Genomic DNA, 16,964 nt, shown 5'->3' with positions numbered 1-16,964 from the left:
GATATCTGCAGTTGTGCTTTGCTAGAGTGGATGCTACATTGTGTTAAGAGTCTGTCTCACAACTGAAAGCCTATGGCTGTAGCACTTGGTCTCAACTGGTTGGGACCTTCTTTCTATTGAACATTTTGCTGTCCCACTTGCACAACTGCCATGATCATGTGTTAGTATGTCTGTCTCCAGAAAATGTTCTTATTATCTAGGCTTCCTGATTAAACCTGCCTTGATTTAAAAGAGGTGTACCACTGTACTCTTGTGAGCATTTCATGTTTCTTCTAAATAGCAGAATTAGCTACGGGCATTTCTTTACCAGCACGCGGAATGCAATTGCAGTGTAATTCCTCTTCCTCCAAGCCTAGTCTTGAAACATGCAAATTTCTCTTTCAGGTGTGTTGGCAACATCCTGAAACACACATGGTTTAGACCCCAAATTACACCCTGGTTGAGTTATCATCGGTGTGTTGAGTTCTCGGTGAATATACCGAGAATGCTGTGTCAAGTAGCACAGTCTGATGAGGAAGAACTGGTGGATGTATTGCTCCTCACTCTCTTTTGTAGGGATCCAGCATTGGCTGCTGATGGAGACAGGATACAGGGCTAGATATGGGCCTTAAGCCTTCCCTTGCTGCATCCTTAGCTAGGCGAATGAAACACATGGCAGTGCCATGTGCTTTCTGCTGAACATTTTCATGTTCTGTTTTAAAAATAATAAGACATTTCTTAACATTCAGGATACATTTTTCCATTCTGAAGCACCACAACAGTCTTTTTAAAGAAACTCTAGGAAGGGTGTTAACTTGATCAATTCTGTGCAGGAAGAAAAGCTCTTTCCTACTATTTTTTCAGCCTGACTTTCACTGACATGATCAGGCTGGGAAAAGACTTATTGGCTGACAGCCCAGGACAGCCATGCAATATCACCAGTCATCTGAAACTCAAACTACTCTGCTGAAGGGAGAACCATAACATAAAAACAATTTAGGTTATATGCTGAATCTTATAAACATTGTCTAGTTTCTAAAAAATAGTTTTTTAATGCTATTTAGGTACATTTGCTCTGCAGCTTTTTTTTCCTCAGATGTCAACTCAGAAAGGCTGGGAGAGTTTTAATTTTTTTTTTTTTTACAGTAAATGGTTTTAATTTAAAAAAATCTTGGACATTTGTGAAAATACAAGGAAATAAGCTTCCTCTCATCTCATAAATCTAAGGGCTTGGCTTCTCTGGTGTATCAGACATAATTGTTTTATTCACAGATAGTATTTACTTATTGACCCAATCCAGAAACCATAGAATGGCAGAAAGCTTGGTTGGAGAGGGCTTCCAGAGGCCTTGCAGTCCCCCCACCTATGAGGTGCAGGACTGTCACCAGCACCAGATTGAGGAGGGCTTGGCTTCATCATGCTGAGCCTTGAAACCCTTGGGGATGGAGTTTTCACAGCCTTGTCAGTGACCTGTCCCAGGGATGAACTCCCCAAGGGAAGAGGGGTTTCCTCCTGTCCAGACAACCCTCCAGCTGCTCCTTGTGACAGTGGTTCCCTGTACATATATGAGATTGCAAAGCTGGAGCCTGGCCTTGTAACTATTCATTTGCTGAATTTTCAGCTGTTTTGTGGGACAGGAGAAAGGTTCTTCCAGCAATCCAGAGCTGATGCCAAAATGTATTAAACTACATTATTTTTGCAAGTCTGTGATTTTTTTCTCTCCCTTTTTGAAGATGAGCATCACTAACTCTGTTTAGAATTACCTTATTGTGTGTAAAAAACACGACAGTATGCTCTTGGTTAAGTGCGTGCAATGCTAGTAATGTGGGATAAATCAATATGAATACAGGATGCCAGCTTTACTTCAGTTTTCTTTTCCTCTGCTTGTTGTCATGATTAAAGATCTGAACTTGGGAAATGTCCATTGCCACTTGTCCTTTTGCCAAGCCCTAACATTCCAGCACACCTTACAACAAGCCTAAAATTATTATTTTAGGAAAATGACTTTAGTTCCTTTATGATGCCTTTTTTTTCCATAAACTGGTATTTCACAAGCTGAATAGCGTTGCTGTCTTTCCAGTTATTGATATATTGCAGTGTGAGAGTGGGACCTCTCTAGCACATAGCTTGATTGTTCTTGTGCAATTTCTTGCTTTTGCTGAAATTGGTTTTTGGGGTTTTGTTGTTGTTGTTGTTACTGTTTTTAATTGACTAATGATTTTTACTTTCTTGATGTGATTTGCCATTTGTTATAACATTTTCTGTGACATTTTCCTTGCAGGCTTTGCTGAGACCAGGGAGAATAGACAGAATTATCTATGTGCCGTTGCCAGATGCAGCCACTCGTGGAGAGATCTTCAAACTTCATTTTCGATCCATGCCAGTCAGTGAGGAAGTCTGCTTAGCAGAGCTTGTTCAGCACACACATAAGTATTCAGGAGCAGAGGTAAAACTTTTTATATGGTAATGGCCACAGAGCCAGTGCACGAAACAGTGGTTTTAAAATGGAAATCAAGCGTCTTCAAGGTATAATTCCTTGAGTCTTTTCAAAATGACAGGGAGTCATAAAAGAGACTGTTTGACAGAGTACACTAGGATTTCTGTGTTTCTGCTCAGAAAACCAGAGCTAAAGTTTCCACCTTACTGCAGCCGGTCCTACCGTATGCATTATCATACCATCTCTAATTACATAGTCACCTTCTACTTTTTCCATAGCAGAGTGGAAAATGTGATTGTCTTAGTTCACCCCATCTTTCTGTGTGCTGTTTACAAGTGCAAGTAAATAAGCTAAACTTTTGTCTTGGTCCAAAAGAGAGAATGACCAAAGTGTTTGCATGACTCCTGTAATGTTGATGGCTGTTCTCAACTGTCCACTCGTTACTCTCTTAGTCCCAGGCAAGACTTCTGCTCATTTAGCTACCACGCTTCTGGTACGTTTTACAGAGCTGTATTGCCCACAAGTAACCTCTGTCTGATGAGGGCACTGCTGAGAGTGCTGCAGATGCCCTTCTCCAAGTCAAAGGCACGGGGTCAGACCTCAACACGTGCAGCTGTACATGCAACCATAGCATCCAGACTAGCCTCCAGGCTTGTTCCAGGAGGCTGTGTAAGGTTAGAGACCAAAGTCAAATCCACTATGGCCTTCCTCCCCCACAGCACAGGACAAACCATGCTCTGGGAATGAATGAATGACACAGTGAGTGGAGCTGTTTTGTATAGGACTTCCATTTGCAACTGAAAGTGGGATTTTATAATAAAAAAAGAAACAGTAATGAATTTCCTACTGTGGGCTAAAATACTGGTCTAGAGAACTGTTGCAGCTATACTGCCTCTGTGCTGCAGATTGGTGACTTAAAACTTTACTGTGTTTTTACCCTGATGTCAGTGATAAGACTTTTACTGCCCTAGGAAAATATATGTGCTTCTGGCCAAGTTATAAGCCTCCGAAAACATAAATATAAACATAATCTTTGGTTGTGTATGGAAACTGTTTTCTTACCAGGCAAGAACTGCAATGCTTGTATTTCAGAAATTCTAAGCATATGGGGATTTCCTTTGGATCTGGGTCAGCTGAAGCTCTAGCAGTGAATTCTTGTGCTTAGCTTAGAAAATGAGTTGCAAATGTCTTGATGCTGGCTTTGTACAGAACCAAAAATAAGTTAATGGGTCACTGAGTATAACTACAGACTAGTTGCACAGGAAAAAAGCCTGCCTGTTTTCTAATATGGCATTTCTTATGAATTTTGTACTTTGGCATTCTTCAAAGAATTATAATAATTGAGATGTAAACACAGAAAAATCCTCAGTCAGTGTTCCTTGGAAGAATATATAAAAAGTCTTGATAGTTGGCACGCACAGTGGCCAGTTTCATTAAAGCCTTTTCTTCCTAGTGTCTTCAGCTTCCCAGCTTTACAAATAGTTTCCGCTGTTGAATGGCAAGTTCCCATTCCACTGTTATACCCTTTGTTTAGAAAAAGAAATGGAAAATGCTTGGTTTTGTGACTAGAAGGTGCTGTATAAATAGAGGATTTCATGTAAAGATACCTTGAATCATCCTATGATGAAATGAATAGTTCAGTACACATAGTTCAGTGTATGCATGTTTTTGCCTGTCAGCACTTATGACCAGTTATCTCTATTCACCTACTGGACGTATGTTTATCTTGATGAGTACATTAAAGATCCATCAAGATAGTAAAATAGGGTGTTTGCTTCCCACTGTTTCATTTGAGAGAAGATGGAAGATAATTTGTCGATGAACTAGAATTTCCTTCTCTTGTGTGCAAGTGAAGTTTCATGAAAATATCATGATCAGTGTAGTTAGCTTTTATTTTACCAATTGAATAAGTAAAGCAAAGCCTCAGCTTTTTAGGAATATTTGAGTTTGAGCTTGATCTTTACTTCCAGGCCCTTCTGAACTGCATGGTGATATCTTGATAGCTCTGCTCTGCAGCGGTGCTTCAGGCTCTTCTTCATGGATGCCTGAATGCCTGCAAATCAAGACAGTGAGAGAGAGTTTTTAGATGTTTCTGAATTGCGAGATTTGGCCTTGGAACCAATACCAACACCAAGAAGCATACTCTCTGACTCTCTGACCAAGGCAACTTCTTTGGCTGCATCCTTGCCTTTTCCCGCACTCCCTCAACCTCTGGTTAGCTCTGTAGGAGCCATGCACAGAATAGGACTGTTAGCTACAAGGACAGGTCTGCTGTAACCATACAGCCTGTTGCCCTCATGCGCTGACCAGTGACTTTCACCATTGTGGTGATAGAATAGCCAAAACTGGTCTTGCCCCCAACTTTTTCTAGGAAATTTCCACTAAAGGCCGTGCCCAGGCAGCTGATGCCCCTGTAAGAACTTAAGATAATTTGTAATGGCTTTGAGGTGTCTTCACTCAGAGGTTGTTCCATCTGGTCACAGTTTTTTCCCAGTGCATTTTCACTGCAATTCTTCACGTGGAGAAATTTTATCTGGTTTATATCTCACCATGTTTCTATAAGGTGTGATTAGTTAAAGATCCAAGCACATAAGTGTTATGTTTTAAATTGCAAATAACGTTGAGTTCTTTGGATCTCATTTATTTTCTTTCATGATGTCACTACAGCCAGCTTGCATTATAAAAGATGGGCCATCAAAAGCTCAGAGGTTCACCTATTTCATTTGGGGTTCAGATTAGGTTTACTGTACTTGTTGACTTGAGATTTGTAGTCTCAGTCTGTCTCAAAGACATATGAGGAATGGCTGAGGAAACTGAGGTTGCTATTCTGCAGAAGAGACGGCTCAGGGGAGACTTCATCACTCCCTACAACCACCTGAAAGATTGCAACGAAGTGTGTACCAGTCTCTTTTTTCAGGTGACAAGTGATAGGGTGAGACAATGGATTCAAACTGTGCCAAAGGAAGTTTAGATTGGGTATCAGAAATAATTTCTTCATAGGGAGGATGGTTAGGCAGGGGAATGGGCTGTGCAGGGAGGTGGTGGAGTCCCCATCTGTGGCGATATTTAAGAGATGTGGGGATATGGTGCTGGGGGACATGGTTTAGTGGTGGACTTGTAGTGTTAGGCAGTGGTTGAACTTAGTGGTCTTAGGGGTCTTTCCCAAACTGAATGATTCTATGATTCTAAAACACTTTCTAGTTCAAATAACAAAATTATGTGGTCAGGGGTCAGGGTCTGATTAGGAAATTGCTTACCCTGTAATTTTTTTAATTATACATTGTTACAGAAAATAATGGTTGTAGCTGTCACATGTGTTCACCTAGAGGAAGGACAGTAACCTTTATAAGGCAAAGACCAATGTCTTATTTAGACTTACATTATTAAAAAAAAAAAAAAAAATTGTATCATTTGCCTTTAAAAATTAAATGGAAAGAGTGCACCTTACTTCAGGTCTTTGGAGTTTTCTTTGTGAAAAGGAATGAGCAAGGGAGTAAGACCACCACAGGAAGTTGCACCACTACAGAGATATTTTATTCTAGAAGCTGATGATTTAAAAAGGAAAATAAACCCAGTAGAGTGAAGGACCTTATTTAATAGTTTGAACCCCAGCTACATTATGATTTTGTCACAGTTCAGAAGGCAATAACAAAGAGGGAGTTTTTAGGTAGAAGCTGAAAGCAAGTATTGAGTTGTTTTGAGTTTAAAGTTTAGAAATAATTTTAAAAAAATTAAATATTCTTGATATTATAGTAATATTCTTAAGATAAGTGTTCTTATAAAAAAAATAAGCTGATCTGACTGACTTTTTAAATTGGTGGAAAACAGGTCATGGTGAAAGCAGAGTCTGACATTGTTTCTATAGCATTATCAGTTTCCATGCTTACAGGAAACAATAGTAAAGCGGGAATCTGGGAACCTGTAAATCTTTCACTGGTTTTTAGTCAAAGTAGAGTAGTTAATGTAAAAAAAAAATCTTTCTCACTTTGCAATAACTCTCGTTGGGAGCACAATGGGGAAAAAGATAAGAAAAAAAATCTAGTGAAGGTTTGCTATGGCTCAAATGAGTGCATATTTGATGCCAAAAAAGTATATTTGCAGCAGCACACTAGCTCTAATCAGCTGAAGCCTTTGCCTATTAAAATATTTGTTTCAAAACATGCATGTTCTTGTTTGCTGGATACAGACATATTAAAACTATAAACTTAAAAGAAACCAAACACCCCAAACAGTCAAAACCAAAGCTCCTCTCTTTCTCATATAAGAAGCCACTAACTACAAAAGAAGTGAGGATATATTCTATCAGGGGCATACAGGAAGGTAAACAGTGTTTTAAGATACTGGGAAAAAAAACAGTCTGTTGTTATTAAAGTACATCTACAATAAGCACAAGAGAGGGCTTAGATAAAGGGAAAACAAGGCATCTGACAAATTAGGGTGTATTATCTTCTTCATATCTAGTTTTCCATGAAGCAAAAGATCTTCCAGACTTCAGGGAAAGACTTTCAAACATTTTTAAACAGCAATGGATCCGTTGATCCATTGTGTATCAGCCTATAAATACAGACTTTAGGGAATGAAGACAACCAAAAAACCCTAAAATAAAATATAATAGAGAAGAGTTTCTGTGACTCTGGAAATCATGTCCTGGGTAAAGCTCATGGTTTTCATTTTTAAGCACAATTCTTTATTTTTTTTTCTTTTATGCTAATTTTTTTTTATACTAAATGCAGAGCATGTTCAACTGCCATTTGATTCATCAGGTGTTGAAGGTGCTTGATATGTTGTTCCTTGGGACTGAGCCCTCAAGTTTTGAACTTGTAAGATACCACATGCAAAAACAAAAAAAAAATAAGCTTGTGTCTTGTTGGAAATAAGTGATTTGAAAATGTGCTTTGTTAGTTGAAGTATCTGTGGCCGAAGTGGCTCTGGTTTGACTCCCCTGGACAGCCTTTCCATGTGAAAGAGTCCTGCTTCGCTCCACACCAAGGTATAACATTATCCTGTATGATGAGGGATAGCCATCACATTGAAATGCAGCAAGATTAAGACCTCAGATGAACCTCTGAAGTTTCTCTTGGTTTGATGCATGAGATCTATTAATTCGTATCAGTCATTGAAAAGTGAACATTTTTGTGTGGGTGGGTGTGGAAAAGAGACTCAGCCTTCATCCAGTATGGGTAATACAGGATCACCACCTTCCTACACACGTTTATCAGCACCAAGGATGTGTTTGGCACAGGTGGCTGGAAGGTGAGGAAATACCTGGCATTCAAGATGTTTTCCGAATGTCAGTGCTTGGGATAAATGAGATGAATCACTTGAAAGGAAATAACTAACTACACAGGACTTCCCATGGGATTTTGCTTGCTGCTGGTCTCGCAAGAACCTCGTACGTGCAGAATGTGCTTGGACAGACTGGAAACCAGGGCAGTGTGAGTGCCTGGGTAATCACTCATCAACCCGAGAGTGTCATGGCATTGTGCCGCGTCTCCCCAGTCTCCTCTTCAGCTGCTTCAGAAGGATCTGGTCCCGTTCCTGTGTTTTTCCAAGATGGGGCTGGGGGTTGATAGCATTGAGTGGGTTTTGTTTTCATCATGTCTTGTCTCAGCCAGAACCCAAAAAAGAACTGTATTCATCCTGCATGCATTCATCCCACCAATATATAAAACAGGGCTGACAATTAGTGTGTTTATGTAAAACATAGGGCTTGGTATACAGAGGAGTGTTTGCACTGAAATTTATGCATGGCGTGCTCATCTGGGAAAGAACATTTTATCCTTCAGTGAGATAATGATTTGCTAATAGTTTAATCAAGCAGAGGAGATTTAATGCATCTGGCTGAAGGGACAGTAGCATTTCCGAAAAGGTCAGCCCCATTAACAGCTTGGGAGGGTACTGTCGGCTCTGCTTCCTAAACAACTCAAAGGGCTGCAGACCTTACAGGAACTTGGGGAGAATGCCAGAGGGAATTTGAATGAGCCCCCGAGTGTGTCTCAAACAGCATTTGGGTATAAAATTTATCCAGCTTCTTAAACCTGAGATTTGAGTCCAAAGAGCTGAAAATTTGGATTCTGGGAATGATGAACTGCCTGGGGTTCAAGGAAATTAGGGATAATTTCAGTATGTTTTTTCCCCCTTTGTCACTTGTGTCTTCATTAACTATTTTAATTGCATTGTCTGCTTGGGTTCTGTACGTGGATACTTGTATCTGCTTTTACCCTCACCGTGCCCTTGAAGGGCTGGTTTGTGCTGCGTGCCTGTCTGGAGAGAGAACTAGCAACACAAGCATTAGCTGTGCAAGAAGCAAGCAGTGCTCTGCTGACGGTGCTGCTTGCTTCTGATGAACATCTATGAAGCCACTGCTAAGGACCAAATTTCACCAGAATCGCCAAGGCTGCAGGACACAGCCACTGCTGAGCTGTGGATCGCAGAGGGCAGTACACTGCCTGCACTGCAGGGGCTGCTCAGCTGTCACTGCAGCTAGGCCTCATACAGAGGGTCCTTGACTGATACTCTATCAGCCAGCTTCACTTGCCCTCTGCTCTTGCCTGTGACTCTGCTGCTTTCTTGTGCTGGTTTTGGCTGTAATTCCTCGTAATGGAAAAACATGTTGGTCTTTAAAAGCAGATGGGAATTCATTTCCGAAGGAAAAAATATGTCTCTTTAGGCTACTGCTATTGTTTTCTTTTAGTTTTATTTATTTATTTATTTTGCCTGTGAGTTATTTCTAGCAACAACTAATTTAATTCATTCTTCTTCTTCTTTTTTTCCCAGTCTGAAAGAGGGGATTATTCATCAGTGGTTTATATCCCGCATTTTCCATATACCAGTAATCACAAATGTAGGTATATGATGGTAAATGTTAAAACAGCATTTGCAGTCATCAGGAAGGAACTGAAAGTGTTGATTTATTTCTGCTTTTTGAAGTGCTTTCATTTACATAATATAAAAGCTCGAATCAGTACAGAGTGATAGACTTTATGGAAAATAAAAAGGAAAAAAAATTCAACACTTTTTCTCAGAGACCTCTTTTTCTGATTTAAGCCTGTAGAGTTGGCAACTTGGTCTTGTAAGTTATGTATTATAGGGAATGTAGTTAGAAGCTTGCTGCTTTGAGTTTGACTCAGTTCAAGCCCTAAAGTATAAGACAAGGTGTAAAAATCAGAGGAAGTTATCAGTAAGTCTTTGCATTTCACAGTGGGTGAAATCTTGATCCTGGACTCTCATACCCCAACTGCAGGGCCTGATCCTCTGTGTATACAAATAGTTTTGAACACTGAATATGACGAAGTACATTAGCAAAAGAACCATCCAAAGTTTTTTGTATGGTTTTCTGTGAAAACGCTGGTTTATATCCACATTTTTCATAAACAAGGGAGAAAAAAGTAAATATTCTTGCATCTCTTGCTTTTTCCCATGTCCTGAGATTAAAGCATGTCTGGCTGGCTGGCTTAAATGCCTGTTATGATTTCTTTTAATAGTATGCAGCGTCTGACTGTGAGACCTCAGTGCTCAGTCTGACTTTTTCCACACTTACCTACATTTTCTTCTTTGGACACAGTGAGGATTTTAAGGGGGTTTCCCTTGGAGGTAGCACTGAGGCATGATCTCAGGCATCAGCTCAGCCAGGAGATCTGCAGAGGGCTCCCTGCTTCCCTACTAAAATTGCCTCATCAGTCTTAACAGAGTACATCCTCCTTAAACAAAGGTAGTACTTGGACAATAAGATCCCCAAGAGTTCTGATTATTATCTTGGCTGGCATTAGGAATGTTTAAATGCAGTACCTGAAGGCTAACTCAGATGGGATGTTTATAACCTATGAAAACGTACAGAGGAACACCTTGTGCTGACCTACTTGTATTCCCTGTGTTGTGCCAGCTAAATTGCCGTCAAGGTGGAAGAAATGTTAATGAATGGCAGAGGAATAATGGAGCCTGGGAATAAAAGCTTATTAATCTGGCTGAGTATTGTTCCTGTGAATGAAGAATGTGTGTTTTAATAACAATGCTAACTGTTTACACTTCACTGAGCTGCAAAGATTGGAGAGGTGTGTGTGAATTGAAATAGTTGAATATATAGTGGTATCTTTGTGTACATATAAAATAGGATGTTTGCCTTTTGCAGTCACTGGTGAAGTAATTGTTTCTTGTGAAAACTTGGAACCTAGTAATAAACAATTAATAGAAAGATATCTAATAAAATGACTGTCTGCCGTTAGGCAGTAAGTATCTTAAACATTGGATGTACTGAGTTTCAAACATAAAAGCTGTCATTATTAAGCTTCATTTGTATGGAACATGCACCAACTATTCTGCATCCAATCCTTTCTCATATCACAGAAACAAAATTTCATTTTAATAAAGTAAATGTTGAGTTCATTTTGGGAGGAATGACCACTAATAAGACGGAGACTGGAGAGCTTGATTGTTGTTTTAACATTTTAACTGTGATATTCTTTAATATTTCTCATCCAAAAAAAAAAAAAAAAGGATAACCATCACAATCAGACACATGCACTATCATCCTTTCTTTCAAAGGAGTTTGGATTATGCATACTTTTATTTTTCTGAGTGAGTTTTTTGCAGGGAAGGAATAGTTGAAATATCAGGCTTTTCCTTCTTTATCCACAAACTGTAGCGATAGCCTTGTTGGAATTGCAGGCTCTTTGGGGGGGATGAAGCTGTGCAGCAGGAACTCTGGAACAAGTTGAGAAGCTGATGGGGGGTTAAGACAGTCATGGTGTAGAATCTGGGAAGAGGAAGCAGACTCACTGACATTGTCAGACAGGGAGATTTGCATCTATGTCTCTTTCTGTTTCAAATGTGTGCCTGAACACTGGGTTTTCTTGTAAATGAGAGCTGCAGTCCTGTTGAGGAATGCACTTTAAGGGGAGCTATCTGTAGCTCGCTTTGTGTTTTTCACTTGGATCCTAACAAAGATTTTGCATTTGCGCTGGTCTTTAGTCTTACCCTTCGAACCATTGCCTGGAGTAGAAGCTGTCAGGCAGTTTCTGAAATGCTGATGGCTGAATGCACTACTCTAGTTCTGATTTTTGTATGTCAAAAATTGGAAGTTGTTATTTCCAATTTATCTTTTATGGTTCCCCTAAAATACATATGGAAATACATAAGGCTTTCAGTTGCCTTTGGCAGAAGGATTAAATGGTTATTGGCAGATGGAAACAGCATAGTAATAGCTCTGCAGCAAATTATTAGCTATGGTAGAAGCAATCCTGTGTGGAACATTTTGCTTTTTAATTAAACTGCTTCTAACTATTACCGAGTTCTCAGCCTAAGCTTTTAGTCTCCTGGCTTTGAGTATCAGAAACATCAAGGGTTCTCAGGTGGAAAACAACTCAGACTTTGTCTATGACACTGAGTGTATAGAAGAGAGCCATGGGAGCTGGCTGTCCACTTGCAATGGAAGAAAACAGAGCAAAACCCCAGATGGCTGCACTAGTTAATTGGTCTTGACATTCCCATTGTTGGGGAGGGGAACTAAGAGTATTTTGCTCAGTTTAAAAGGGCTGCTTTGGATTTGTTTGATTTTCTTTTTTAAAGAAGCAAGTGTTAGTTATTATTTCAGGGTAATTGTCATCAAACAGAGATTAACTTCACACTTCATTTCCTAGCAAGCAAAATAAATTTGTCATGAAACTGAACTATAACTATTTTACTTACATTGCACGGTGAAGCATAGCATTGAGTGGAAAGGAGTGGGAAAGTAGCAATCCGTCTTCTGTTTTGTCCTGTATGTTTTTGTCTTTCTTTGCATTATACTGGGATAAATCAGCTTTGTCTTTTTCCGGAACTGTTCCCATTGGGCTCCTGTTTGATGAGAAACTGATGAAGAGGGGGAAAAAATGATGTACACAGCTCCTAGGCTGCCAGTATTTGCAGTGCATGTTTCCAAGCGCTTGTGTGTCTGTGTCAAGAGAACCTGATTTCTCTCCAGCAGCTGCTGTCACATGCAAGGACTGGTTTTCTTTGTTCAGCCGAGAAGGAAGGACCAAACAGAAGCAGCCAGGAGGCAGGTTGTGGGAGATTTTTCTCATGACAGGCACAAAGCATTTTCATAGAGTCACAGAATAATTAAAGTTGGAAAAGACCACTAAGATCAGCTAGTCCAGCTATCAACCCATCCACACCATGCCCACTAACCACGTTCCTCAGTGCAATATCTACACATTTCTTGAAAAACTGCAGGGATGGTGGCACTGTCACTTCTGGGGCAGCCAGTTCTGTTTTGCAGAGGTAGAATTTCCCACCCAGCAGTTTTTGCCAGTGCCTAGAGCACATGGGAGTGAGACCGGCCATGTAGGCTTGGGTTTCACAGTGTGCACTACATGTTCAGCATTGCCATGCTGCCACAAGAAGGGAAAAAAACAAAAAACACAAACCTGTGTTCTGCTTACATTCTTGGTTTATGTGAAGAAAGGTGTTTAGGAGAATCCCCTTGTTGTGGGAGCATATAGCTTGTCTGTGGCCCATCACACACTTAGATGGTTCTCTGGGATCTTGCCATTTCTATGGTCATTTTTGCTTATTTACATGTTATATGATCTGGGGGGAAGAACAAGCCACACTCCTTTATTAGCGAAACAGAATTTGAAGGCAAAAAAATGCGTTCACTAATTTAGCGTAAACAAGAGAGAACAAAACGTTTCCTGATTTTGACTCTTCTAGATTAAGGCCTGAGGGCTTCACAAGAGCTGGCAGTCCTAATATTCAAACAGTAAGCACTCCTCATAATAAGGTGTCAGTTCTCTTCCAAAGAAAGTGTTGCTGTGGTTATGATCCAAAATGGAATATAACCAGAACGTTCAAAACTGAAAACTTATTCTTCATTTCTGACATCCACTGTTACTAAATTTGGTGTTACTTAGATTATTTAAAATAACCTTCTGAAACTTACTGGTTTCTTTATTTGAGAAAGAAAAAATCTGTGTTTTGGATTCATTAACACTTGTTTATTAATAATGATATTTATGTAGGACCAGGAATAAAAAGGGCCTCCCCCCAGAAAAGCACAGAATCAATGTATCTTCTGCAAATGCTTGGAAGTTGGAGGAAGAAAACGAACTTGAGAATTTAGACACTATCTTACCCTAGGCTAATTGTTTACTATTAAAAAGAAAGCTTGCATGCAGGAGGGAGTGCTACGTTTTGGACTTACTTCCTTGTAACTCATAAATCTTGACTGTGTAAATGTTCAGTCATTAATTAAGGGTTTCAAATTAATCTGTTTCCTGACTGGACTTGGCTGGTTTTGCATAGCGTAGTGCTGTTGCCCAACCTCACAGTTGAGGAGTGCTTTCAGACGTGTGATATGGAGGCACAATGTTTATTGCGGAGAGTTAATGAACAGCGGGCATGGTGCTAGGAGAGATATTTCATTACAAACACCGATAGGAAACAACCCGGTGGTATCAGAATGCTTATGCCTACTTTAATTACTTCCCTTACTTCAAACAATAGCAAAAAAGTGGTTATTGTGTATTGATAAACATTAGTGCTGACGAAAAGTGTTGTTTTTCTTTTCATCGATCTGGGATCATGTTCCATCTTTGCAATTCAGCCAGTTTACTCGGGATAATGTGTAACAGCCTAAGTCACTCTTAAGTGATGGAAAAGATTTCAGCTTTTGCTAGAAGCTTTAAAAAATTGTTAATATTATCACTACGACATTTTCATTGCGTTCAGTTGAGCTGCTCACATAATAAGTGTTCATTTGGGTTTTGTGTCTTACTTGCATTACCCGTTACAAATGTGTATATATATTTTTGTCTCCTTTCTTATTTATGAAGGCATAGTAGGATCTTTTACCATATATTTAATTATTTCACTAAGACTTACGATATTTCAGAAACTCATATTTGGATGGCAACAGGCGTGGCATTACATATTGTGCATGAATGCCTTAGCACTTGATTATACACAGCTCTGTCTTTGCAGCAGTAAGGATGAGTCTACTAGCTCTTCCTCTTCACTGAACATCCCTTAACTAATGCAATGAATTTACTGTTAAAGAGGAAGGAGAAAAAGCTACAAACTACTCATCCAGCCAGGTCGTCCTGGAGGCATACTACGTTTTGAGGCTGTTTCAAACTCAAAAATGTTTTCATTATATGTGTTCCAGCCGACTGGATGTGTACTGCAGCAGTCAGCTTCCTTCAATTCTGCATGTGCAACAGATTTCATAAATAGCTTGTCAGGTTTCTGTTCCAAGCTGTCTGGTTTGTACATGAAACCTAGAGAAGAAGGAATTAATCATGAACATGAACAAAAAAGATCCTCTAGTTAGCTATTTGAAGCCTTAGTGTTCCATTTGTGAAAGTGTTTTCCTGCTTTTCTTGGTCATGGAAGTGCACAGGGGTGCCACAGCCCTACAAAGCATACTCTTCCGCCAAGGAACTCATGTATCCTCTTCCATACCTGCATTACTTTCATGTATGTGTTGCACTAGGGAAGAGATTTGCTGCATAATTGCTAACTGCTAATTAGAAATTGGTCTGACCCAGTTTCAAGTTTTGAGAGGGTTTGAAGTCTGCATTTAACTCTTTAGCTGAATTTCATCACCTTTATCACTTCAACCAAAGCCAGAATGTTAATACCAATTCATTTCTGGCCTAGTCAAAGTTTGGATTATTACCCTACAGCATTTCAAAGATTTTCATGTGCATAAAAAATTCCCTGTAACCAATGGAATTATTTAATGCACTTAAAGTCAAATACATGTTTAAGCTTGCTAAATCCAAGTATTACTTATTTAATTCCTGAAGATTAAAATGTCTTCTAATTTAATGTATACTGTTAACTAGTCAGCAGGAATAACAGAGGATGTGAGTATCAAGCTTTCTTTTTCAATTTTCAAAGTAAGATGTATTTTTGAAGGGATATTCTAGTGCTGCCACTTTCATGCCCCTTGTTTCCTAGCAGTTCACTTCTGTTGAGCCAACTGATGCATGAACTACCACTCTCACTCTGTGCGATTAAATTTTCATATGGCAAAATGATTTCTCCATGATCAAGAAAACCCCTTGCATTTCAACTGTACCAAAGAGTTGACATGTTCCCTGCTTCACTTACACCCAAGCTATGTCATTGTAAATGTACAGTAAGTGTCAGGTCTTTCGGGGTGTCTTTTTGCAGGTTTCTCATTAAAGACACAACTATATGTGTCAGTGAGAAGTAGGGGCCAGATGAATCTCTCTTGTTTTAAGAAGTGTTTTGGAACTGGGCGCAACTCAGCTTGGCCTCAGTGCTACTGCAGGCATGCTAAAGAGCAACCTAACTTTTCGAAACAAGCCTGCTGCTCTCTTCACATCTTTCTGAAGCAGCAAGCTCCTTAGAGTTGCCCCTCTGAGATTCCTGCCATCCAGTACATTCTTTCTAAACCAGTTTCACATGCAAGACATAGCTCCAAGGATGGAGGAAGGCAATGGGCCACTGGCTCAGACAAGTGGTGGAAAATCAGGCAAGCTGCTGGCTGCATGCTGTGTTAACACCATTGTCTGAATTGTTTCAGTTATGGCTTTGTGTAGGCGAACCCTTGGTGAATGCTGGCCTTCAGAGGAAATGCCATACCTGTAGACTGCCTCCAGTCAATTTATATTTTAACGAAGTCTTACAGGAAATAAGCAGTAGTGCTCGGCACTGCATATTGTGATGATGAGTGCATTTTACTTCTTAAATTACTTTTGACTACTTGTTAAATGCACCATATGAAGCAGGGTAGGATGGCTTACTAAAGTACGAAATATAGAATTAAGAAACTGTGGCAATAAATCTCTCTTCTGCCAATCCTGCATTTCATTCGAAACAGTCCTGGACTTGCAGGGAGATGCTTGGATCATCTAAGAGGTTTCTTCTTTCTTGTGAATTTCATAATTAATTTGACACATCTTATTTGGTAAGAGGTAAGCTGTGTTTCAAAGCCTGAAGTGGTGCTGGTGTTCTGATTTGTCATTTGAAATCTGTTGTTACATAAGGCTCAGAAGGCATTCAGCGCTGTATATGGTAGCATCTATAGGCCACTTATGTAACAGGAGAAATGCCTGTGTTGTCCTCCCTAGTTCCAAGTAGTACCAGGTTCTTTTGGACAGATCATCTGCCAGTTTTCACTCAAAAGAAGCCTAAGCAGAGGACAACAATGACAAACATGATGATCCAGTCCTCTTCCTATACGTGAGCTGTTCTAGTTCAGAGTTGTAGTTTCGAGCCCTCTGTGTTAGGAGTTATAATCAGCTGTAAGAACTAAGGATAATTTTCTAGTCCATTTGCCTTATTTCTTGCTGTTGGACTGATTTTGCAATGTGCAGATTAAAAATCAGGACCTAGCTTCAAAATACTATTGGGACATTATCACAAATTATGTCTTTGGCAGTACACACATGTTTCAGCACTTGGCTCCTGTGGCATGTTACCAGTAAGCTGCATCAAACCAGAATGGGCTGGTATTGGTTTCACTGCCTTTTTGATACCATGTCAATGAAAGAGACACTTGGAAAATGCAGCAAGGAAGCTTAGAAAGTTGCTAAATTTA

The 16,964-nt window shown here is 39.7% G+C and overlaps 1 protein-coding gene across 1 annotated transcript in view; it reads left to right on the top strand.

Annotated features, from left to right (window-relative positions):
* The window catches only part of SPATA5 (spermatogenesis associated 5), a 182,714-nt gene that overhangs the window by 145,011 nt on the left and 20,739 nt on the right, over positions 1-16,964 (top strand). Inside the window, 2 exon segments of the mRNA XM_021394011.1 lie at positions 2,261-2,425; positions 12,375-12,382. Of these exon segments, the coding sequence (XP_021249686.1) occupies positions 2,261-2,425; positions 12,375-12,382 (173 nt within the window).

Source organism: Numida meleagris, chromosome 4, assembly GCF_002078875.1.
Source record: "Numida meleagris isolate 19003 breed g44 Domestic line chromosome 4, NumMel1.0, whole genome shotgun sequence".
Classification (NCBI taxonomy): Eukaryota; Metazoa; Chordata; class Aves; order Galliformes; family Numididae; genus Numida; species Numida meleagris.
This window is presented reverse-complemented; position numbering and strand designations above follow the sequence as displayed.